The sequence below is a fragment of the Glycine max genome, chromosome 1, assembly GCF_000004515.6.
Source record: "Glycine max cultivar Williams 82 chromosome 1, Glycine_max_v4.0, whole genome shotgun sequence".
NCBI lineage: Eukaryota > Viridiplantae > Streptophyta > Magnoliopsida > Fabales > Fabaceae > Glycine > Glycine max.
Window position 1 is genome coordinate 2,843,665 of NC_016088.4, and position 26,132 is coordinate 2,869,796.

General features: G+C 30.8%; 3 protein-coding genes across 3 annotated transcripts; 2 read left to right on the forward strand and 1 right to left on the reverse strand.

Moving 5' to 3' along the window:
- Nucleotides 1-639: 639 nt before the first annotated feature.
- Nucleotides 640-6,262, forward strand: LOC100800907 (lysM domain receptor-like kinase 3). Its single transcript, XM_041017827.1, has 11 exons — nt 640-672; nt 1,798-2,485; nt 2,852-3,061; nt 3,703-3,842; nt 3,925-4,014; nt 4,103-4,208; nt 4,333-4,484; nt 4,860-4,957; nt 5,115-5,253; nt 5,460-5,558; nt 6,098-6,262. The coding sequence occupies exons 1-11, from the start codon at nt 640-642 to the stop codon at nt 6,260-6,262; spliced, it is 1,920 nt and encodes a 639-aa protein (XP_040873761.1).
- A 6,078-nt stretch (nt 6,263-12,340) lies between these two features.
- On the forward strand, nt 12,341-17,088 carry LOC100808175 (AP-1 complex subunit mu-2). The gene is made up of 11 exons (NM_001360370.1): nt 12,341-12,549; nt 12,650-12,796; nt 12,888-12,950; nt 13,060-13,236; nt 13,338-13,441; nt 14,750-14,857; nt 14,984-15,080; nt 15,195-15,292; nt 15,444-15,585; nt 15,693-15,815; nt 16,579-17,088. Exons 1-11 carry the CDS (start codon nt 12,421-12,423, stop codon nt 16,675-16,677), a joined length of 1,287 nt encoding a protein of 428 aa, NP_001347299.1. The 5' UTR covers nt 12,341-12,420; the 3' UTR covers nt 16,678-17,088.
- Nucleotides 17,089-19,607: 2,519 nt separating this feature from the next.
- Nucleotides 19,608-23,236, reverse strand: LOC100801447 (L-tryptophan--pyruvate aminotransferase 1). The gene is made up of 5 exons (XM_003517669.4): nt 23,148-23,236; nt 22,608-22,911; nt 21,242-21,525; nt 20,268-20,569; nt 19,608-19,804 (listed from the first exon to the last, which is right to left on the reverse strand). The coding sequence occupies exons 1-5, from the start codon at nt 23,234-23,236 to the stop codon at nt 19,608-19,610; spliced, it is 1,176 nt and encodes a 391-aa protein (XP_003517717.1).
- Between the last annotated feature and the right edge of the window lie 2,896 nt (nt 23,237-26,132).

The window sequence follows — 26,132 nt, forward strand, 5'->3', positions numbered from 1 at the left end:
GATATCACCCTCCACAACTATTGCCATAACTTTTGCTTTTTAACATAAACTTAACTCCTTTTTGGTGTTTGTTAGTTTTAAGTTCTTGATTTTTAAAAATTAAAACCAGTTTTCATTAGTTTAATTATAGTTTTTTTTTTGTTTTTAATTTTAAAAACTTGTCAATCTTATAATTTTTCTTTAAAAATTCCTTAAAAAGAGGAGACTATTTACATGAGGTTGTGATGAGTGAATTCAATATTCTTTCACATGTAAATTGGGTCATTATCAAATCGGGTTAAAAAGACATAAATTTAATTTGTGCTCAAATTTTAAAGTCCAAACCTAGATTTTATCAGGAAAGGTCCATGCTAGGCTAGTCCCGGGCTCAATGCAATCATAGGCTATAGTGGATCGAGCCAAAAAGTCTAAATTTAATTCATGTTCAAAATGTAAAACCAAAATCCTATGTTTCATTGCGCAAATTCAGATTGAGTCAATCACAACTCAATGTTGATTGGGCCAAAAAGTTTAAATTCAATTCTGCTTCTAAAATGAGGCTTATGCTTAGCAAAAGCTTGGTTTATATGAGCTTTTTGCCCAAGTTGAGCTAAAAATGGCTCTAATTTAATTTATGCTCAAAATATAAAGTCCAACCCAATGGTTTCAGGTTGGGCTGCTCATAGACCTAATGTTAGTTGCAAGCTATAGTGGTTCAAGCAAAATGCTAAGATTCAATTTGGACTTCTAAAGTTAGGCCCAAACTTGGTGAAAGTCCAACCTATATGGGCTAAACTCAAAGCAGGCTATGATTGGATCAAACTAAAAAGGTCCAGATTTAATTGTGCTTAAATTTTAAAACCCAAATTAAACATTTCATTGAAGGGGGGAGGGGTGAGTGTTCAATCTTAGACAATTCTCGAATATAATAGATCAAGTACAATTTGTACAAGTTAAGCTCAAATTAGGATTTGATCAAATTCGGGCCAAAAAGACTCATTTAATTCGTGCTCAAACAAATTAAAAATGTATTTAATATATCGAGTTAAATGGTTTTAAAAACATAGAACTAGAAAAAAAATATTCGAACAAATTTTCTTTACAAATTTAAATACGAAAATAAAAAATTAAAGAAAGCTTACCACAATTCAGAATAGTGTATCAATTTGAGGAACTTAATTTCGAATAGAATAATGATACACAAATCATATTTTATTTAAACATCTCTCATTTTTGTTTCTATCTTTCTTCCTATCACATCATATTCTGTCGTATCTATAATTTTCTCTCTAAGTGTTGGATAACATATTGAGTGTCTATCACACATTTTCCTTTCGAATATCACATAATAATATATAACCAAGAAATAGATTCTTGTCACACTTTTAAAAAAAAATATAAGTTAGTACACTTCAAATGAAAATGACTTACATGAGAAAAAAAGAAAATTCAGATGACAAACTAACTTTTGCCGCTCGTCTACATTCAAGTGGCATTAAACTAGAGCTAGAGTGTGACCTGTGATGGCACCATAGCTTTTTTATTTGGTGGAATTAGTCTCTGGCTTTTATGTTCAAGTATCATCTGGCCAGTATTGCCGTCGGAGATCCCACAAAAGATGCCCCACCCATAATTAGGATTGGGACCAAATAACTTTATAATAATCATCAAAATTTGTAAAATCATGCTAAGTGGAGAACGTTTCTAGTTCTTGTGAGAAGCAACAACCAGATGAGGACAAGTGCATGCAACAGATGCACTCAGAAATTAACCTGCCCACACTATTTTCTTTCCTAGTACTTCTGATCCCTTTCAAAGAAGTATAATTTTCATGATCACACAACCATGGCTTCTTCTCTAGTGGCACTTCTTTCTCTTCTCCTCACTCTTCTTGCAACTTCATGTCTAAGTGCAACTGTGTTTTCCCTCCAAGTTTCAATCAAAACAACTTACTTGGAACCTTTCAAATGCTCCCCTAAGATCACCACATGCAATGCCTCACTCTACCACATAAGCTACGGCAACAACATAGACGACATAGCAACCTTTTACTCCGTTAGTACCTCCCAAATCAAACCGATAATGCGCACTACCGAGCAAGATTACCTCATAACAGTGCCTTGCTCTTGCAATGACACCAATGGACTTGGCGGATATTTCTATGATACAACCTACAAGGTGAAGTCCAATGACACGTTTGTGAATATTAACAACTTTGTTTACAGTGGTCAAGCCTGGCCTATTAACGGAGAATTGGACCAAAATGAGGAGTTAACAATACATCTTCCATGTGGGTGTTCAGAGAAAAGTGATTCTCAAATTGTTGTCACGTACACGGTTCAGCGGAATGATACACCTGTATCAATTGCTGCTCTGCTAAATGCTACGTTAGATGACATGGTGAGTATGAACGAAGTTCTGGCTCAGAACCCCTCATTCATAGATGTTACTTGGGTGTTGTATGTTCCTAGGGAATTGAATGGTTTACCACTTTCCAAAGGAAAAGGTGATGATTTCTCTGCCTCAATCTCACTTGTATTCTATCATTCATGATTTTTACACATTTTCAGTGTAAAGTCTTTTGCCCAGAATATATGTCTAAACTTTTTTTATTCTGTTAGTTTCAAATTAATTTGAGTTTAGTTTCACTCTGTCCTGTCAGCATAAAAATTTTACATGATAATTTGTAATTAAATTTGTAATTAGATAATAATATAAAATTTCTCTATATTATCACTGCATAGATTATTTACTCACAATTTTATTTGTTGTATCATATTTGTGTCATGTCTTGTAATTTTTAAAATTGATCATATATTCATATCCTAATGTCTGTGTTAATCGTATTTGTTTGGTTTTCCCTTGTTTGCAGACAAGAAACAAAAGTTGGAGATAATCATTGGCATCTTAGCGGGTGTGACATTACTTTCAATTATTACCTTGATTATTCTCAGTGTCGTTCTTAGGAGATCCAGAGCCAATAAAACTGCCAAAAATGATCCAAGTGTTGTCTCTAAAAGATCAATCACCAATAGAACTATTTCCATAAAGAACCGAGACTTTCATACAGAATATATTGAAGGTAACTTGAAAAGAAAATTTCGGAAGCAAAAACAAGGCTCTTGCACCATAATGGTGTAATTTCTTTTAAAAATTAAATAATAAATATATTTTTAAAAAATTATAAAAATAGGTAAGTCGTGTTTTAAAGTACGATTTTATTATTCAAAAATCATGCTTCAAAGTACATTTTTGCTTTTCAGAAAATTATTACACTGAAATCATATATATACATATAATTTCAGTTTTTTTTTATTATTAAAAGTTGAAATCTTATGTTAAAAGATTTCAATATTTTTTTAAATTATTTTAGAAATCTTATTTTAACGTACGATTTCATTAGAAAAAAGAAGAAGAAAAACTCAAATTATATTTTAGCATAGGATTTTAGTAGGAAAAATATATTTTAAACAAATGAAAGGTAAAATTGTATTTTAATATATGATTTTTTTCATTGTGAAATCCTATATACGGTTTACTCATTTTTGTAATTTTTTTAAAAAAATACCCATCATGATAATTTTTTAAAAATTCTCCCTATTTCCGTAATTAACCCCGAAAACAACTTATATTTCGAAGAAACAAAGTTTTTAGTAATATGCTAATAGCTCTACAAGGAGGCTAAGAAAACCTGTTGCTTATTCATGGCAAATATTGGTGCAGATGCAACAACATTTGAATCAGAAAGACCAGTAATTTATGCTCTAGAGGAGATTGAAGATGCTACAAATAACTTTGATGAAACCCGAAGGATTGGAGTAGGTGGATACGGTACGGTGTATTTCGGAATGTTAGAGGAGAAGGTATGCAAAACCCACCTAGATATTGAAGCATATTTTCATGTGCTAATTGCAAGTTGGAGAATGATAGCTATTTTAACTCCAGGAGGTTGCTGTGAAGAAGATGAGGTCTAATAAATCCAAAGAATTCTATGCAGAACTCAAGGCCTTGTGCAGGATACATCATATTAACATTGTAAGTGATGTTTCTGATTAAGAGAGCTTTTGGCATAGTCTTAAAGAACTGATGCTTGATTATATTATAGATATAATCACTGTTTCAGGTGGAGTTGTTGGGATATGCTAGTGGAGATGACCACCTTTATTTGGTGTATGAGTTTGTTCCAAATGGATCTCTCTGTGAACATCTTCATGATCCATTACTGAAAGGTATATTGACTCCAAGATCTATTTGTATGCCAAAAGTAAACCTATTACCTATGAGACATGTTCTAAAATATTTGTTCTCATATTTATATAATATCAAGAATTCTAAACCACGGTATTGAAACAGGTCACCAGCCACTGTCTTGGTGTGCTAGGATTCAAATTGCACTGGATGCAGCAAAAGGTCTTGAATATATACATGATTACACAAAAGCACGATATGTGCACCGTGATATAAAGACCAGTAATATTCTTCTTGATGAGAAGCTCAGAGCCAAGGTACTTATCCTTGATTTGTTTTACTCACTTCTTCTCTGACCAAAAATGCCCCCATTATGCAACTACCGATATTTCTACACAAGATAGATGTTAAACTATATCAGTTGTTCAAGTTGTCATATGATAACATGTTATATGTAGTTTAACAAAACAAAACAATAAGGTATTCAAACATTGTACCTGTCCTTTTAAATGTAACATATCTTATAAGAAATTCAGCTAGCCAGTGACCTCAAAGTCCAAGTGTAACTTGCTGGAGATGAACTTATATTTATTTATTTGTAAAATTAAATTAAGAAAGCAAAGTTGAATCAAATCAAAGTCTCTTCACTCGTAGTTCAAACTCAAACCATTAACATGGCATTTGAAATGTAGGTAGCAGATTTCGGACTTGCAAAGCTAGTAGAACGAACCAACGATGAAGAATTGATAGCGACTAGGCTTGTTGGAACACCAGGCTACCTTCCCCCAGAGTAGGTTTTGTGCTTTCAGATCATAACTACACTCTTGGTGTGTTAAACAGATAAACAATTTTCTTGCTATTACTAATCTGATTAAACTCAAGTAAAAAAAATTACACCCCAGTTAATTTTTCTTCTGACATGATTGCTTCTTTTTCTACCCTTTTAGATCTGTGAAGGAGCTTCAAGTGACTATAAAAACCGATGTATTTGCATTTGGTGTGGTTCTGGCAGAGTTGATAACAGGGAAACGTGCACTATTTCGTGACAACCAAGAAGCCAGCAATATGAAATCACTTACTTCAGTTGTAAGTCAAACTCATATCTGAGATAAAATTTAAAAAAGACGGGAGAGAAATTGAATTCAAGGTTGAAAGTATTATGAAAATGATATCCAGAGAATTCTCTGGTGCACTTTTATTCAGAGAGACCTAACTCTAGTAGACTTAATACTCTCACACAATGTTTATTCTTTGAAAGGAAGAAAGATGATATTCCTTTTCATCACATTCAGGTTGGCCAAATATTCAAAGATGATGACCCAGAGACTGTTTTAGCAGATGCCATAGATGGGAATCTTCAACGTAGCTATCCTATGGAAGATGTCTACAAGGTTAGATTTAACTAAATCTTTATCTTCTTTCACATACTCCAGTTTAACTTAAAATATCTTTTTATGGAGTCAATTAGATTTTTTTTAAAATAAATAAATAAATATAGTTTGAGAGTGAGCTCTAGCATAACGATAAAGTTGTCACTTGGTGACGGTTAGTCATGGGTTGATTTGGCACTGGGGTACGTTATTTTTTTTATTTTTTAAAATAATTTAGTTTAAACACAGAAAATATTTTGTGCTTGAACAAGCTAATGACTCCTTTAACAAAGTTATTGTCAATATTTAGATATTGTTGGGGACATGTTGCTTTTCTTATTAGAATAATGTTATTCACACTTAAATTTGATACCACACTTTTCTACAATAGTTTTTTTTTTTTCTATCTAACACATCAATCATTTCATCTCATATTTTTCTCTCTTCTCTTCCTATCTTCTTTCTTGTGGTAAAAGTGTTAGTGAGAATAGCATTACTCTTCTGTATTATTATGTACATAAGCGCCAACATAGTGTTTTCCTTCCATATCAATCTTGCAGATGGCAGAACTAGCTCATTGGTGCTTGTGCGAAGATCCAAATGTCAGGCCTGAGATGAGGGAGATTGTTGTGGCATTGTCACAGATTGTGATGTCCTCCACAGAATGGGAAGCATCACTAGGTGGAGACAGAGAGGTCTTCAGCGGGGTACTTGATGGAAGATGAAGACTCTTTGTTACTTGGGAATGAATTGTATAATAATCCTTTCCTTATTTGCTGTTATAATATACTTATTAATCAGTTGTATCATGCTACTATACCATTTAGAGTTTTTGCTCTAGTTGTTGGGGGTGTATATATATACAGAGAGAGAGAGATTTTGAACAGAAGATTATAGGGTTAAATCGGGATAGTGTGACTTCTTAATTAATGTACAAAAAACTTGTTAATGCTAACACCTTTATGTTGGAAAAAAAAATTGAAACATATAACTAATATTTTGCCACTAGCCCGCCCTTGAGCACTAACTTAGTGGGCTCACCAATGAGCTACATAAACAAATTAAAAAGAATATTTTCTCTATTTCTTAGTCGAATCTTAATATTATTAACAATTAATTTGGAGGTTTGAGCCTTTATTATTGACTTTTAAGATTTTAGAAAAAAATATATTTAAGGTGAAATTGCAAAATTAATAATAGAAACATCTAATACTTTATTTTATCATTTTATATTTAAAAGTTTTAAAATTAATAATAAGGCGTTTAACACTTAGTGGCTTGAAAATGGTTTAAAAGAAAAGAATAAATGTTAGTGAAAGACTTTATTAAGAGGTTTTTTTTTTTTTTGTTTTACTTAAAATGCTCGGTACAATGAACATAATATTTCCTAGTTATTAAGACAAATGCTTTTTTTTTCTTCTTAATTGATAATTAAATTACACTATTTTATTTTAAAAAAATAATTAATATGTTAAACTATAATTCATTTAGTATAAATGAATTACTGAGCAATTTTTCTTTCTCTGTGAATCTTAGCATCATTAACTATCACTTTTTAAAATTTAAATCCCTATTATTGACTTTAAGATTTTAGAAAATGAACTAAAATTTTGGATGAGATTCAAATTTTAATTCATAAAATTTAAGTTGAGTCTAACTCAATCTCCAATTTTAATCCCTTTTTTGAGTTATAATTTTTTTGTTGCTTTTATTTTATTTTCTTATTCTGTGCTATTGTTATTATGAATTAGTATTTATTTAATTTTTTTATTTATATTTTTCCTATATTTTTCGTATTTATTTTAATTTTTAAATATTTTAACTTAGGTGAGTGACTTCGTAAATCAACCCACTTAAAACAATGGTCGGTCTAGTTTAAAATTGGCTAACTAAAAATATAAAGTTTAACTAAAAAAAAAAAAAAGACTTTTCCCCCCTCAAATCTAATATCACATCTTATACAATACTTTAAATTTTATCAATCTCCATATTTAAACTTTTAAATCACAAATCTATACTTATTTGAGAAACATATTATGAAAAGTTTGGACAAGTGTCATTCTCTTAAGAAATATTTTTTTTCTATACCCATACTAAATTCGGAAAGATTTTAACAATGTGTTTATCAGCTAATAATTAACTCGTTCTCTTCACCTTTACTTTTTTCCAAATCCTACGACTGCCATTGCCTTCTGTTAGGCATAATTCAGGTTCAACCACTCTCTTAGACGTTCAAAATAAACTTTTTTCCCTTTTGAATTGTTTGCTTTGAGAAGGATCCATGTTCGTCAAATAAAATATTGGGGTAGTGGAAACCTTCTTTTCACGTTCCTTCTTGCTCGATTACAACTCGAAAAAAGGTTGTCTTTTTTGCATTCAAAGTTAGTTTTATGCCTTTCCTTGTTTTTATGGTGACAAGACTGAAATAACTAAAGTACATTAAAATGAGATAAGGAGAGTATTATGTAATGGTATAAACTACACAACCATTGCATTTTTCATAGTCAACTTAACCATTGAATTGTTTTTTGGGGTATATATGCAAGTTATTTTTTATCCTTATAATTTAATAATTTTTATTTTATTTTTTGTTCTTGTAAAATTATTTTTTATTTTTACTTTTTTAAATTATATTTATTTTATTTTTTATATTTAAAATTTTAAATAATAATCTGAATAGTGAAAAAGTATTATCTAAAACATCATAAAAAAACATAATTTGTAAGAACTAAAAAAAAAATGTTATCTAAAGCATCATAAAAATAAAAAAATAAAAAAAAACATAATTTATAAGGACTATACATAAAAAAATAATTTTGTAAGGATTAAAAAAATGCTTAATTGTTAAGACTAAAAGATATTTAAATCTTGTATTTATTATTGATTTTTTTATATGTCTTGTGTTTTTGAATTAGAGTTATTATAATTGATGTTGTGTGTTTATAAGCTTTTTTTGTGAAGGATTATATTGATAGGAGGTGACTTTGTGTTAAGTTTCAATTTCTTCCATATGCATGCATGAGTAACTAAATGTACTAAATAAATGAAGAAAAAAGTTGAAATTGCAATAGTACTAGATGGTCTGTTATATTAATTAAATTATTTGTGGCGTCATCCTTTGGTTTTCTTTTCTTCAAAAAAATGGTTTTTGCTTGAGTTAAATTTGATTTCCTTTTTTATGTAAATGAACACTTTAGAAGGATATCATAATTTATTTCAACATGATGTTGTTACAGGTTACTAAATTGAACATAAAACCAGGGGCTCAATTCAAGTTTTCAATTCAAAGGAACAAGGTTTTTGAATCAACTAAGCAACTACAATTTCATGATCAAAGTTTGAAGGCTTAGAAGGTGACATTTCGTATGTGGACGGATTCTCTTTTTAATGATGCTTTTGTTCTTATTCATTACTCCGAACCTTCAAACTTTGAATCTAAAATTGTATATTGCTTAATTGACTCAATGACTAGGATTGAGTACTCAGTCTTGTCTTCAATTCAGCAACTTGCAACAACCTACTGTTGAAATTAATAAATCATAGCCTCGATCACCACCAAAAACAAATTTCATTACAAACTATTATTTACCTGGTCTTTAAGTAAGTGCAACGTTTTTCTCAATCCTTCACTGAAGGGGTCATTTACTTCAAAAGAAAAGGAAATCAAATTTAGCTTAAGCCAAAACAAATATTTTTGGAGAAAAGAAAACCAAATTAAGGCTGATGTTGCGAAGAAGTTAATATAATGGACCATCTACTACTATTGCAACTCCAACTTTTTGTCCACTACTTAATAAATTTAGTTACCTATGCATATGGAAGAAATTGAAAGTAATCATGGACCTCTCCTTTCAATATAATCCTTCACAAAGAAAGTTTATAAACACACAAAATCATTTATAAGATCTCTTATTTTAAAACACAAGACCTATAAACAAGATAACAGATACAACGATAAGGGCTAGCTTATACTAACTCTTGGCCTAAAGAACTCCATATATACATCCTATAAGCTTTGACCAAGTATGTCCATAACCTGCGTACAAACCCTAGAAAACAATTCAATGGTTAATTTGCCAACAAGAAAACACAATGGTTGTTGTGTTGGTTATATCATTACGTGATATTCTCATTATCTCCCTTTATAATGTAATTTAGGTATTCTAGTCCTACCACCAAGGGTGCTTTTAACAAATAATAAAAACTCAAATCTCAAACAAACTTACCTCACCATAAATCTTATTTATAAACATAAAGCAATTTTGCCTACTGGAAATGGAGGTTCGAAGCTTCTATATGACCAACCCATACTTTCCCATGCCCTTACAAAACTCTCTAGTGATAAACTACTTTGCATGTGTCATCCCTGAAAACAAAAAGAAAGGCATATTGATAAAGGCATCAAAGTATGAATGCACAAACCAACCTTTTCAACATAGCAACGAGTGAGAAGGATCACAAAACAAAGGCATCCGTCGTCCAAACTATTTGAGTTACACGAAAAGGCAAATTATTGATTCAAAGGGTGTACACAACAATATAGAGTATTTGACGAACATGGATTCTTTTTAAAGTGATAGATGCGAGTAGGTTTTGAAAGGGGAAACAGTTCTTTTGAAAGTATGATAAAGCGATTGAATAGCTTTATTACTAACAAAAGCCAAATGCAACCGTAGAAGGATTTGAAAAAAAATTAACAATGAAAAGAAAGTCATTTATTGTTAAAATAAAAAAGATATAGAAAAGGTTATTCCTTATAAGAATGATTCTCGTCCAAACTTAAAACTTTCCATGATATCGTTTTCAAATATATATAGACTTATAGAGAGCGTATAGATAAAAAAAAACAGATTTGAAGTGAAAAAAATTCCAAAAATTGATAATAAAAATATCTAAAAGTTTTATTTTATTATTTTATCATTTGTCTTTAAAAATCTCAAAATTAATTACGGGCCATTTAACACTTAGTGATTTGAAAATCGCAAGAAAAAAAATTGTCAATGACTTTATTAAGAAGTTCTTTTACTTTTATTTTTACTTAAAATACTCGTATGATCAACAAAATATTTGCTAGTTATTAAAATACATGATTTTTCCTTATTAACAGATACTCAAGTTATACTATTTTATTTATTAAGATTAAGATGAATGATTTTCTTTCTAATTAACATCCACACGTATTCATTTAAGTATTAGAAATCAAAAACAAATTTACCAAGAGCACAGGAGGCGATTCGAAACCCAATCCCTACAGCTATAGCTATTTGCAACAAGTAGAACCACTAAACCAAGCCAATTAATTTACAAGCTAGTAACAAATATTATATATGTACTATCATCAAATCAACATTGTTTTTTATGCATAAAAGTTTACATATTATGAATTATTTAGTATTTTTTAATATAGTTCAAGTCATACGAGTTAATCATTGACTCATTAGGTTAAATCCTGATCCATAGTAACACAATATTTTTGATCGAATCAATCATCGGTCATAATTTGATAATACTATTTAAGATGATCTTTAGTGTTGTTCTCACAAACATTTTAGAGAATTTTTCTTAGCTTATCCAACTTAAGAAAGCCTCAAAATACATATATATGAAGATGATCTTTTCTACTAAGTGATATTTCTATATTTATTTACAAAACAGGAAGGAATGTGGGTTGGATATAGGGTGATTGAAGAATCATTAAGATAGTTAGTTATTAAAGTGGTGATTGTTGGCGCTATCACCTTAGTAGAAACTTTATTTCATAATAGCTATGACGAGTTTTATGACATGATTACTTATGTGGAGGGAGTCATTGTGGATATGATTAAGTGAAACTAAACTATATGATTAACTTGGGTTGTCTAGGCCCATTGTAGTTGAGCTACTACGCTCGTTCCAGTGTTTCCTCAAATATGGGTTTTTATAAATTAATGTGGCCAATAAAACTCCATCCCAAAAGCATGGGAGAAGAGGTATCTAGGATTCAAAATTAGGACATAATTAAAACTGAAAGAGTCAATTTGTAAAATAATTGTCGAGGTCTTATAAGTATTTTTTGGAACTATGAGAATGTTTGATATGCACTAAGGTACAACATGAGACAATTACTTAAATCATGGGATCTTTTTGTCTCGTATTTTGTTTGATGATCAACGTATAACACAATTATTTAAATTTTTTATTTTATGCCTTTTATTTTTGTTAATCTTAAAATCAACAATGAACTGAATGAAGTAATTAACACTCAATGAGTTGAAAATTATAAAAAAAAAAAACAGAAAGGTATATTAGAACACGTATTCATAATTGCTTATAATTTTGTAAAAAAAAAAACAGATTATAATTATTAAAAAATCGTAGTAAAAAACATATATTAAAAAGTATTAAAACATAATAAATTTTATATTTTCAAAACCAAACAATCTAATTCAATGAAGTACTAGTATTTAAAATTATTTATTTATTATTTTATTTTTTGTTAATCTTGAAAATAACAATGAAGTACTAGTTTTTAACACTCAATGAGTTGGAAATTATAAAAACAGAAATACATTAGAAAACTTATTCATAACTTCTTGTAATTATTAAAAAATCGCATACATTAAATAGTATTAAAATTTAAAACATAATAAATTTTATATTTTTAAAACCAAACAATCTAATTCAAACATTTCTCAAAACGAGAAAAAAAAATAAACACACTAATTTATTTGTAATTAATTAGTTTTTGAAACCTCAGTCACTTGAAAAACAATAAGCAAAAATAAATAATTAGTTAATTACTTGTGTGGCAACGGCGTCGTTGTATACCAGTCTTTCTTCTTCTTCTTCTTTCTGTGTTGACGGTGGCGTTGATCTGATTAGAATCTGGGATCCGATCACAGCCATGGCAGGGGCAGCCTCTGCTCTGTTCCTCCTCGACATCAAAGGCCGCGTCCTCATCTGGCGCGACTACCGCGGCGATGTCTCCGCCCTCGACGCCGAACGCTTCTTCACCAAACTCATCGAAAAACAGGTTCCTTCACCTTTTCCTCTCTCTCTCTCTCTCTCTCTCTCTCTCGTAAACCTAATTTCTCATTCTCATTCTCTAAGCTCTTTTTTTTTTTTTGTTGAAGGCCGATCCGCAAGCTCAAGATCCGGTTGTGCACGACAACGGCGTGACCTACATGTTCATCCAACACAGCAACGTGTACCTCATGATAGCCACCAGACAGAACTGCAATGCCGCCAGCCTCCTCTTCTTCCTGCACCGAATCGTCGATGTACGATAAAGATTCTCCTTTAAACCTTTCCAAATCGAGAATTTCGCTATTAGTTCGTATAAGTAATAATCGATCCGTGTGTTTCTCGCAGGTGTTCAAGCACTACTTTGAAGAATTGGAAGAGGAATCGCTCAGGGACAACTTCGTCGTCGTGGTAAAATGTCGCCGATTTTAGATCGTTCTTTCTATATTTTTTGATAATTGTGTGAATGTATTCGTTGAATTGAATTGTGTTGTTTTGGGATTTGTTGTGTCGTTGGCAGTATGAGCTACTTGATGAGATTATGGACTTTGGCTACCCTCAGTACACTGAGGCGCAGATTCTTAGTGAGTTTATTAAGACCGATGCTTATAGAATGGAAGTTACGCAGAGACCTCCTATGGCTGTGACTAATGCTGTGTCGTGGCGCAGCGAAGGGATAAACTATAAGAAAAATGAGGTAGACATTACAAAAGTGAAGAGTCTCTAGCTTTTTGAATTGTAATTTGATGGTCTAAGTGGTCGAATTGTACTTTTGTACTTTTTCGGTCGTGTTTTCAGGTTTTCTTGGATGTGGTGGAGAGTGTTAATATACTTGTCAATAGCAATGGACAAATAATTAGATCTGACGTCGTTGGGGCGTTGAAGATGAGAACGTATTTGAGGTTTGCCTTATACTTTCCGTGAGATCTATTGAATTTCTAGCTAGTGGTTTGAGATGGGCTGCTAACTGACTTGGCTTTCTACTATTGATTGATCTGTCTAAATTCTAATCTGTTGGTTTAGGGGATAGCATGTGGTGATCTCAGTTTTCTGATTTTCTGTTTTGGATGCTTTTGTTGTCGTGTTCACTCATGTGTGCTGGTTATTGGTGAGGACTGAAGAGGTGCATTAGGGATTAGAGAACCAAGCCTAAACTGAGTTTTTATATTGAATATTTTTAAAACTATTTTTGAATTATGTATAGGTAAATTTTGAAAAATGTAAATGAAATTAGCAATCTGGACTTGGGAGTTCATTCTTTTCTGTTTTTACTTTATGCTGATGACACATGCTTGTCAATAGCTTTATTCAGTGTTTTAAATAGCACGCTATAGTGGCATAGCAGTGTGGAGCGGCCCCTGCTCACTACAGGGTCTGGCGTAGCGGATCAAATAGCCGGCTGAATAGTGGCACTATGTCTTGATTCCAAAAATGCCCTTTGAGCAAAGACATTAGGGCTTTTTCGGGGGGGCTATTTTTGGGGATTTCAATTTCCAAAAACAAAATCTACAGTTGTAATAGTAATGAAAAATGATAAGGACTTGGATAATATTTTGAAGATGATAATTGATGATTCCTATCTAGGAAACTTGTATTTGAGTTCAGTTGTTATTTACATGAATGTTTTGTTTAAGACACCTATGACTTTTTATTGTTAATTATGAATTGGATGTCATTAATTCTGAGTAATTTTTATCATTTTTGGAGATTATATGTATTTAGTATACTATACATTATATAAACTATATTAAAAAATTAAAATAACGGCTATCCCAGTGTAGCGTTTTTGGGGCTGGCCACTACACATTGCTATCTAGGGTTTTTTACATTGCCTTTATTCATTTGTTACTCCTGAGCCCAGAGGCTTTCTTTTACAACTCTTGCTAAACATAATACATATCCACTGCCCACTTGTTAGGTATATTGCAGATTGGTCCAACCACCGAATCCATATTTTACTCCCTACTTTATTGGGTATGTTTGGGATAGCTGCAAAAATTAGATTATTTCAATAATCGATTATTGTTATAATCTATTATAATCAGATCAGTTTTTTGTTTGGGTAAGTTTGCAGAAAAGTTGTTTAAAAATAATACAGTTGAGAGTTATTTGGAAGACTGTGTTAACCATGAAGTATCTATTATTCTAACTGATATGCTAGAGTATTTATCTAAAAATCAAATGTGTTGTTCTTGGCTTTTCTAATGCAGTGGTATGCCTGAGTGCAAACTTGGCTTAAATGATAGAGTATTGTTAGAGGCACAAGGTAGAACAACCAAGGGAAAGGCTATTGACTTGGAAGACATAAAATTTCATCAGTATGTATGCTTGACCTTGTTGTATTTACAAACTGATCATTTAGAGCGAAAATTTTATAGAATTTCTTTAAGAATGTTTCCTCTTCTTGATGCTAGTTCTCAAATTATATCTGGCATTTTATGAAGGTGCGTGCGTTTGGCTCGATTTGAAAACGATCGAACAATTTCCTTTATACCACCTGATGGGTCATTTGATTTGATGACATATAGGCTCAGTACACAGGTTCATCTTTTTCTCTAGATATGACATAAGTTTCTGTTTTGAGCGGTAAAGACAGAGAAAGAGAGAATAAAAGCATTTTAAAGTCTCTGTTGATTGTATCATCTCTTTTTTCAGGTTAAGCCTTTAATTTGGGTGGAAGCAAGTGTTGAAAAGCATTCAAAGAGTCGGATTGAGATTATGGTAAAAGCTAGGAGTCAATTTAAGGAACGTAGGTAGTGAGATTTCTTCTTTTCTTATGTTTGTTATGTTTCTTCCCCCACCCCTCTAGATGATAGAAGATGAGGGAAATCAGGTTTTTTCTGTCTAGAAGTTAGACTGCCTCAACTGTCTTTGCTTCCCCAACTAATAGAGTTTATTTTATAGCACTGCCACAAACGTTGAGATTGAGTTGCCTGTGCCTGTTGATGCAACCAATCCTAATGTTCGAACTTCAATGGGATCTGCATCATATGCACCTGAAAAAGATGCATTAATCTGGAAAATTAGATCCTTCCCTGGAGGCAAGGTATGAGTTCACTTGGAACTGACATTGAATCATTAAATAACATCCATCTTGTTACCTCGTTTTGATAATGATTTATTGGATCTGGTTTTCCTCTCTGATACTTTCAGGAGTATATGTTAAGAGCAGAGTTTCGTCTTCCCAGTATAACGGATGAGGAAGCAACTCCTGAGAGAAAAGCTCCTATACGTGTAAAATTTGAAATACCATATTTTACTGTATCTGGAATACAGGTATTGCTACATAAACATGGTTTCCTTATATTCAGAATATTGCTAAACTATTTTCTCAACATAAGAAATAAAGTTTGTTTGTATCTCTGATTAAATTTAGGTGAATGTTTCCCTTTATTTTAATCAACATCAACAATATAACTCTTCCCTAGTTCCCTTCCCTCTGTTTCTCTCTCCATTTGCCTATTAACATTTTGATTGTGAGAAATGCTAGCAACACACTCTCTTGTACACAAACTCTTATTATTTGCTGGAATTTATTGAAAATTACCAAATTTGATGGGTCCCACAATTCATTTAATGACTCTCTCCTACTTTTGTAGTTTTCAATAAATTTTAATCAATAGTAGTGTGTTAAAAAGAGTGTGTTGCTAGCACTCCTCTTTTGATTATTTCAATGGATTGAGGGTGGTAGTGAACTAGATGAATTTGGTTTAGTTCAAATTATTCCCACAATTCAGTTGATATTAAGAAATTCACAATAAATGTTTATAAATAGTAATATTAAAATAAAGAATTGATAGTGGAAAAATAACGGGACATCAGAAAAATATTGAAAAAACTGGTACACTTGATTTTATTCCATTGTCCATGACGAATAGTTTTGAAAATTAGTTTGTTTGGTCCATGTGAAATGCAAAGACTAAGACCATCTGAATGAAACATGTGCAGCTACATGATATAAATAAAATTTACCGCATATTTTGATGGTGCTGTTCAGTTAGCTGATGGTAATCAACATGTAAATGTTTTGGTTTTATAGGTAAGATATTTGAAGGTTATTGAGAAAAGTGGGTATCAGGCTCTTCCATGGGTGAGATACATAACGATGGCCGGAGAGTATGAATTAAGGCTTATTTAAGAACTTGTATTTTTCTTTGGTGCTGGAATTCCACCAAATAACAGGGTCAGCTTCCATGATCAATGGTTTTAAAGTGGTGGATGGGAGAGGGACTCTTGAGAGTGAAATTAGTATTTGGCCTGATCATATCTCCTCTGGCGTCATGATAGTTTTGGCAACAGATCGTAAGTTGCTCATTGTCCATAAAGTTCATAACTTCAAGTCTGGAATTGGCAAGTATAAGGTTGTATCTTCTGTGTAAGTCCTTTTGTTCGAATCTGTTTGTTGGCAAAATGTCTGATTTTATTTTTCCTCTTGTTTTCTATTTTATTTACGATGATCTGTCAATATTTTCCCATTGTCTTCAATTTGATTTATTTGTAAGAGAATTATTAGCTTTTGTATTACTAAGATTGAATATTTTTTCCCCTCTTTATTTTATTCACAACCTGACCCTTGTGTATTAATATGGTGCCATATCCTTTTCTGGGACGAAAACCGCGTATTTTATTTACCATTCATTCAAAAAGTTGATTGCAGGTCAATGGCAGAAAAGAAAAATTGTGCTTTGTTATAAAGTCGTATGTAACATGTAGGTAAATTTCAGTGAATATAGATAATTCTCATCTGGATATTAAGCTAAATAAAGTAGAATTTTGGATTATTTTTTTTCATTGGAAAAGGCAACAACTGAAATTTAAAAGTGAGTAATTTAGCAATTTAATGGGAGTAAACCTTAAAGTTTAAAATAGCAAGTGTTGATCATTTCAGTCTTTTAACTTAAAAAAAAATTAGTAAAATCTTTATTTATTTTTTATTTTTAAAGGGTATCATTTTTGTTAATTGTTTTACTATTATCTATTAAAATGAATTATATTTCAGAAATGTTAAGAATCAAATTGAGTATTTGATACCTCAGGAAGTAAAGTGATTGATAATTGAGTTGTGTGATTCATACAACAGTCTTAAAGTAAAGTAATTGGGTTATGTCAAGAGGTAAAGCTTTATTTATGCAAATTGTTGTATAAATAACATTTTTGTATTACAATTTCTAGAGGGAGAAAAATGAGCATTTAGTCATTCGAATTATGTTTGCCTGCGATGGTCATTATTAGCTGATCTAATGAAAGCTTAATGGCCAAGAAATTGTGCATACTTTAATGATTTTGTACTAGAGCATTTAGACAAATTTTTAATTTAACTTTTGTCCAAAAAAAATATAAGCACGTGACTAATAATAATTTTGTACTAGAGCTGCTAAAACTAGTCCGTAGTACTTTGCTTTAAATATCTAAATTAAGAATAGTACTTTGCTTTAGAATATATTCAGGAATTCATTTTTATAAGAGAAATGAGTCATGGAACAAATTTGTTTAACAAATTGGACTGAGGAAAACTTTATTACAAATTCATGTGAAATCTCTTGTTCATTTCAAATTTACCTTCTCTCCAATAAAATTTATATATGTAACTTTGTAATAAATTTGTTTCAAAACTGTTCTAACTAATTAGTCGCACTTTGTTTTAATTATTAAACATCGAAGCATTCATTTTCATTAGAGAAATGCGCCATGGTACCAATTTCTTGTAAAAATTGATATGATGAAAAATATATTATAAATTCTTGCTTAATTTATGTCAAATCCATTATTCATTTTCAATTTAAGTTTTGTCCAATAAAATATAAATATGTATCTTTGTAATAAATTGATGCCAGATCTATTCTACCTAATTACCCGCCTTTTATTTTAATTATCAAATATGAAGACAGTCATTTTTATTAGAACAATATTCCATGGTACGAACATGTTGTACAAAATGAGTTGACAAAAAACTGTATCACAAATTCATACCCAATTTATGTTAAATCCGTTATTTATTTATTTTACTTTAGCTTTTGTCCAATAAAATATAAACATGTGACTTTGTAATAAAATTGTACTGGAATTGTTCAACGCAATCCTTTGTTTCGTTTTTATTAGAGAAATGCACCATGGTACAATTTTCTATGTACAAATTAAACTGATGAAAACTATATTACAAATTCATATTTAATTTATATGTCAAATCCTTTATTCGTTTTAAATTTTTAATTTAACTTTTGTCCAATAAAATATAAATACGTAACTTTGTGATAAATTTGTGTTAGAACTGTTCTAACTAATTAGCTCACAACTCTTTTTTCATTAAAAATCTTGATATTCATTTTCATTAGACAAATATTTAATGCTATCAATTTGTTGCACAAATTGAACCAACAAAAACTGCATCATAATTTCATATCTGATTGAAAGTTAAATCCCTATATAAACATGTAACTTTGTACGTAACAAATTGGTACTAGAACTGTTTTAACTAGTTAGCGGTCATTTTTTCGTATTTAATATCCATGCATTTTATTTTTTGGTGCATAATATCCATGCTTTCATGCATAAATGTCTCAGATAAAAACTTAATTTGGAGCACACCCGATTTGCCTCAAACAAATTAATCAAAATTTAAAGTGATTTTTAGGATATCGTGAATCCTCTCCTGTAGCTCCTATTGAGCCTTTTATCTCCACCTCTCTCAATATTCTTCTTTCTCATTCCATCATTTACTCGTGCTTCATTCATTTTTTCAAATTTAATACTTTTGTTTTTTGTGCTGGAGAAAAACAGTTCAGTGGGAGAGAATCTAATTTGGTTTTTCATACATCAAACTCTAAGATTTAAAAAAGAAAAAAAGGTAAAAACTTAATTTTAATTTGAACATAAGTAACTGAACGTTATATAAATTAACTCGGTAAACATTAAACTTATTTATGAAATGTCTATGCAACATTCTTTATTCTGTTTTCTATGGAACTCATCCTTTATCACCCAATTCTATACCCCAAAAAAAACTCTAAATTTTGTGATAAGGTGGTGCTCGAACCAGAGCTACATAAATTATGGTTCCAATACATCTAATCAATCACATTCTTTTTTAGCATTCGACACCCTATTCAAAAATTCATGGAACTCATCATCCGTTCCTATCATGCTAATTCTAGCATACTTTGGACTAACACCAAATCGTTCTCCTCCTCTTGCACGAATCTTCAATTTTTCCAGCAGATAACTCCCACAATCTTCTATGCCCTCCTCACACTTCAACCATATAAAACCTGTAGGATATACATATACATGTACAAATTATAAGATATATAGTCAGTTTTGTTTAAACTTATTTATTAAAATATGTATTTATTTTAATAAAATAAGTATTTTTAATTTTTTAAAAGTATATTTGTCTAAATTGTTTCTGCTTTTAAAAAAAGTAATTTTTATTTATTTATTTTAAGAAACAAATCATATCTATTTTTTTAAAAAATATTTTTATAAAAAAACATTTATTTTAAAGTTACTTATTTTTAAATTTAAATAAATTCATTCATAAAATAATAAGAATTTAATGACTTTGTATTATTGATGATGTATATGTAAAATAATTTTATATTGTTATTGAATTACAGATCACAATTGGTATAATTTTTTTAAAGTATTTATTATAAAATTATTTTACATTTTTAATAAATAACTTTTTTTTCTCGAGAAATAATGGCTGTTAGGAGTGGGAAAATTAGTTACCAGGGAATGATTCAGATGACTCATTAGTGAAGTTGCAGAAGGCCTTAGGGTACTTGGCCACAGAGAAGACCTTGCTTTCATCAATAACTTCCCACAATTTCTCCCACCTCTTCTTCAAGATGCGTTTGCTATATTCAAAGAAGAGCTCAGACTCCATGGACTCAAAGTTTTGGTATCCATCGCAAATCACTCCCATGATCTTAGCAACTCGAGTTTGGGATTCTTTTGAGACTCCAATGGAGCTCATCTGCACATACCTTGTCATCTTCTTAGCAACCTCAATGTCCTTCACGATAGCCCACCTTCATAACAAAATCAAAAGTAAGCATTTTTGTATAAAGTTTTCTATGTGTACTGAACTAGTTAATTCCTTATTTGTCTGCATGAAAAATGATATTAGACACACTATTTGGAGAAAGAAATTATAAAAAATAAGAAGAAAAGAAAAAGAATACACTAGATATAATGAATAATATCATAAGAAAAGAATAAAAAAAAAAGTAGAAAGAAATATATATAAGGTGAGAGCAAACAATGTAATGCAAACTAATTATGAGTTTTTGGTATGAGCAAGTTTACATATATCTTCTAAGTGAAACAATTTTATTCAGGTTAAATAAGACTTTATAAACCATAAAATTATTTCTCTAATTATTTAATGTAACTTCATATCTTAGACTTGAAACAGAATACTACTATTTAAGCTATATGTGTTAGTTGAAAACTAAGTTTATATAAGTAGTTTAATTTATATTTCTAATGCTTTCCTTCATGCAACAGTGCTTGGATTCGAAAAGAATATATATCAACAGAAACACACTTACTCTTTTGTATGAAGAAAAATAAAAATGAATGGCAAGAATGGAATTTTAATCACTTGATCATGTCATGAAATTGACAAACTCAAACATAAGTTATATGAAAAGACAGATGAAATGATTATATAATAAGTGTGATCAAGCTCACAGACTCACCCTATACGTGAACCAGCATGACCAGTGCATTTGGAGAATGTGAAGATCATGATATCATGGTCAGCTTGGTGAGTAATGGGAGTGTAGTGTGGCCAGTAATAGGCAAGATCATGAATCAGCTTCCCTTCAGCTTCAGATTTCACCACAGGACCCCTCATAGTCCCATCAGGGTTGTTTGGAGAGGTTACCACCTCTATGTAGGGTTCATTTTTCTCATACAAAGCAGCATCACCAGCCCATTGATACAACCCTGAACGCAAAATATCAACCTCATCTTGGTATTCCTGCAAAACACACATTATTAACTAATTCTTCAATTAATCACACACTGATCAAATCATTTAATTGATACCACACTTAATCTGCAAATGCCGCATGCTCAATTAGATCAAGTCAACCATTTTTGTGTGTGTGTACAATAATCATACTGAGAATAAAATTTATGATCTCACATATACTATCCAATTCTCTCCCGACCATAGCTAGTAGTAGTTTATCAAGTCAACCATTTGAAAATTAAGTGCTTCTTTGAAAAAGGAATATAAATGAACTGATAAAACTTTAATCATAAAAAATACAAGGAAATATTTTGATATGGGATAATGGAAGCTTTTCAATATTTTTTTTTTATTTTGAAGTTTCATAAAACAAGGATATACGTGATCTTGAAAAAATATTTTTTATAAATATTTTGAGATTTTTTAATTAAAAAATTCAAACATTTGGACAAATAAAATATCCTTTTTTATTAATAAATAAAATATGCTTAAGTTTCAATACTTTTCCCCCTTTTCTTATTCTTAGATCGGCTGTCCTACCTCCTAAAAGTCCAATTAAATGTATCCTAGTTAAAGCACATTAAATTCAAACGTGTGTGTATATATATTAAAAAAATTATATGAATGTAACTCATACATGAATAAATATTTAACTACATAAATATAATTGAAATAATTGAAGGAAGCATTTCATATTATCAAGTTTTCTCTTAATTTCTTTCTTTCTTTTTTGTGCCAATCGTTTCATGTTTGTAAGAATAATCTTAATATACTAAATATATATAAAAAGAGAGGGAAAATTGATTTGTGCAAATTATACAAATCAATGCTTGTTAACATTTGTGCAAAATATACTAAATATATATATTCTAGTTTCAGTGTCACATTATACAAAAAAAAAATACTTGTTAATATTTGAAGAAAACGTCAAATAATCATCAACGATGTCATTAATTAATTGATTAACTCTAACAAAGAAAACGTTAGTTTCTAATGATGTCTCATTGCAAGGAGATAAAAAACACATAGGAGACAGAAATTAAGAGGTTGTATATATGACTATAAGGAGAGCAAAAGGGTATAATCACCGAGTAGTATGGAGCAGCAACCACAACGTTGATGGGTTTAGAAGCCTCTGAAGGAGTGAGAGCAAAAACAGCACCCTGGAGGAGTTGTGTGGCTCCATTCCCCACCACAATGTATCTGTCTTCGGTAACAGCATTTCCCACCACGTGGTGGAGCCTTTTAATGGCTTCCTTCGTCTCTGGTAACATGTACCAGCACACGTTGTTCATGTCACTCAGATAGCTCATAAGCTCCCACCCTTTGATAACTACGGTGCAAGTCTCACTCATCTTTTTCCAGTATTCACCAAACACTATTGGATCACCCCTGCCAATTAAGGTCACAACCTCAAAACCATAGTTAGTCTCGTATCATAACAATAACAATAACTAATAATATTCTCACTTTTTCTCTCGCGACTTTGTGGCTTGAAGATATCATCTGAAACCATCAGAGTGCCAGCACGAGTTTCAACGTGACATCAAATCAATATTTATAACAGGAAATTAAGAACATGACAATCAGACTAAAAAGAAAAAAGAAAATTAAAAGAGGTCATATACCTCTCAAGAGGTAGGATGGCATTAGGTGAGATATTTGTTGGGGGAATTGTGACACTGGAAGAAGGGAAGCTGTTTGTTGCCACCACCATGATTGAATATATGCTACCTCTTGTTTTGATCACAAACACAAAGAATGCTTCACTCTCTCACACTTTGTTTCTCCCTTGACCTTGGATTGTGACTGCTTCTTGGCTAGGATGTGTGCTTATATACACCAGGAGAAATATGGGTAGCTAACTTCTAACTATTATAAAATATTTATTAAAAAGATTTAACTTTTAATTTGAACATGCATTCTGCGATACAAATGCATTTCGTTTTTCTTTTTCCATAATTAATAAGGGCAATTTATTTAATATTTTCTTGAAATAACCTACATTTTAGGTAATATTTTATTTATTTTCAATTTGTAAATCTTTTGAATGAAACGGTTGGAATGGCCTATTAAAAAGAGTAACGAGAAAGAAGCATACGATACTTTTATGAAGTTTATCATTTAAAATGTTATATATATATATATATATATATATATATATATATATATATATATATATATATATATATATATATATATATATTAATAGGATTAATTATATTATAAATTAGGCTAAGGAAACAAATAAAAAATTAACAATTAAGAGAGAAATTAATAATTAATACATATTTTTCTTTTTGTTTATGTTATTATTATTATTATTATTATTATTATTATTATTATTATTATTATTATTATTATTATTATTATTATTATTATTATTATTCATATTATTATTATTATTATTATTATTATTATTATTATTATTCATGGGAAATAAACATAAACAGATCAACCTAAACTATCCTCTTAAGGATAGTTTGAAGAGGAGGTGAGGGTAGTTACAAAATCATCACCCTAAACTACATCTGATGTCTTTTTGAATTTTTTAATTAAAGACAACCTGAAAACTTCCTTATTTGACTAGCTACTGAGAGGAAAGTAAAATAAATTTCCCAGTAAAAATTAACAATATTAAGGAATTCATGAACGGTTGTCAAGCTAGTTATAGTATCATCATTTAGAAAGAATTCTCTCCTCTTAATTCATTAATTGCATAGTTATATTAAATTAGGTAGGTTTCTTTAAAAGTGTTTAACCTTTTAGTTTATTTTAAAAAAATTATATATACATATATTAGTGTATTATAAAAAAGATGTATATTTATGTATATATATATTAAAATATTGCATTTTTTTTATATTTTAAAAGTATATATTACCTCAATTTTAATATATATACTTTTAAAGTTAGGTTATTTAAGAACATTTAATTAGAGATAATTGTCTTTATGACAAATGTCATAGAGTATTAAACCTTCTCAACATAAAATTGATTCCCCAACTCAAAATTTGATTTCAAAAACTATCTTCTCTTTGCAAGGTTTTACCAAAAAAAAAAGTTTTCTAAAAAATAAACAGACTGCAACTCTTTGTTTTAAATTTTCTTTTCATTGTCTTGTCGCGGTCCTAGTTGCAACAAATGACAACTTAACTCAAAATATTTAGAGAGTCAAAGACTACAAACAAGATAAAATTTAGTTTTATTCAACAGTTCAGTATATGTACAAAAGGTGTATATATATAGTACAAGAGAATAACATAACCCTAAGTTATCTATTAAATTATCTATAACTTAAATTAAGTTTGAATTTAAGTGACAAAAAACTAAAAGATAAACTTGAATTATCATGTTAATAGCCCAATACGCTTCTACAAAATGGTGGTGACAGAAACAACAACAATCTTGTTCATCAGAAATTTATGATGTGAAGACACAAGAGCTTTGATGAGGAGGTCATCATGCTAATGACTGGATGGAACATGTGAGACTCCAAGTTTCTTTTTGGCTACTAAATCCAACACAAAGTGATAGTCAATCGCGAGATATTTCTTACGCGAGTGAAATACCATGTTTACACAAAGATACGTTGTTCCAATGTTATCAGAATACACCATTGGAGAACGATCAGGATGAACGTGAAGTTCCTTGAGTAGTTGTTGTAGCCAAAGCAATTCAGTGACTGTTGTGGCTATTGTGCGGTATTCAACTTCTGTGGAAGATTTGGCAATGGTGGATTGCTTCTTGCAGCTCCAGGAGATGACATTTGGGCCAAAGTAAATTAGGTAAACACCTATGGACCTTATTTAAGAAGTGTCACCTGCCCAGTTAACATCACAAAAGGCACGAAGATGTTGATCGGGAGAAGATCGCAGTTGAAGTCCAAAATCTATTGTTTTTTGAGATACCTGAGGACTCGCTTGGCTGCTTGCATGTGAATTTCAATAGGGGCCTTCATGTACTGAGAGAGCTTGTTAACAGGGCATGTGAGAGAGATATTGCAGTGAGTCGACAAGCTGGCAATAGATAGTGTCATCGCAAGAGGAGACATCACCTGATGTGAGATTGCATGTGGTCGATAGATGGGTGTTGACTGGTCTAGCATCATCATGCATGTTGTGGGTTTGGAGAAGATAACGAATATAGTGATGTTGACTGAGAAATAGTCCATGTGACGTGGGAACAATTTCAACACCCAAAAAATGTATGGGTGTGCCAAGGTCCTTCAGGGAGAATTGTGAGGCCAGTGCATCTTGGAATTGCTTGAGAAACAATTCATCGTTACCTGTAAGCAACAAATTGTCAACATAGACAAGAAAATAAGTCAAGATTGAACCTCGATTGTAGATGAACAATGAGGTGTCAGATTTAGAGCTGACGAATCTGAAGTGGAGAAGGAAACTCTTGAGCGCATGATACCATGCTATTAGTGCATGTTTAAGACCATAGAAAGCATTGTGAAGCTTGCAAACATGGTTTGGGAGTTGCAGATGAATGAAGGCAGGAAGCTGAGACATATAGATGTCCTTAGAGATGGTGTCGTGAAGGAACACAATGTTAACGTCCATCTGGCTGAACGAACACTCCTTGGATAGTGCAAGACAAATGAC

What these genes read in the sequence shown, in the direction of transcription:
- LOC100800907 (XM_041017827.1), top strand. Translation starts at nt 640, where the DNA reads ATGGTTTCAGGTTGGGCTGCTCATAGACCTAAT. An exon ending in ACCACTTTCCAAAGGAAAAG is followed by an intron (nt 2,486 to 2,851) that starts GTGATGATTTCT and finishes CCTTGTTTGCAG; the next exon opens with ACAAGAAACAAAAGTTGGAG. An exon ending in GGATACATCATATTAACATT is followed by an intron (nt 4,015 to 4,102) that starts GTAAGTGATGTT and finishes TCACTGTTTCAG; the next exon opens with GTGGAGTTGTTGGGATATGC.
- LOC100808175 (NM_001360370.1), top strand. Translation starts at nt 12,421, where the DNA reads ATGGCAGGGGCAGCCTCTGCTCTGTTCCTCCTCGACATCAAAGGCCGC. An exon ending in CCAAACTCATCGAAAAACAG is followed by an intron (nt 12,550 to 12,649) that starts GTTCCTTCACCT and finishes TTTTTGTTGAAG; the next exon opens with GCCGATCCGCAAGCTCAAGA. An exon ending in GGGACAACTTCGTCGTCGTG is followed by an intron (nt 12,951 to 13,059) that starts GTAAAATGTCGC and finishes TGTCGTTGGCAG; the next exon opens with TATGAGCTACTTGATGAGAT.
- LOC100801447 (XM_003517669.4), bottom strand. Translation starts at nt 23,236, where the DNA reads ATGGTGGTGGCAACAAACAGCTTCCCTTCTTCCAGTGTCACAATTCCC. An exon ending in TTGCTGCTCCATACTACTCG is followed by an intron (nt 21,526 to 22,607) that starts GTGATTATACCC and finishes TGTGTTTTGCAG; the next exon opens with GAATACCAAGATGAGGTTGA. An exon ending in GTCATCTGAATCATTCCCTG is followed by an intron (nt 19,805 to 20,267) that starts GTAACTAATTTT and finishes TATATCCTACAG; the next exon opens with GTTTTATATGGTTGAAGTGT.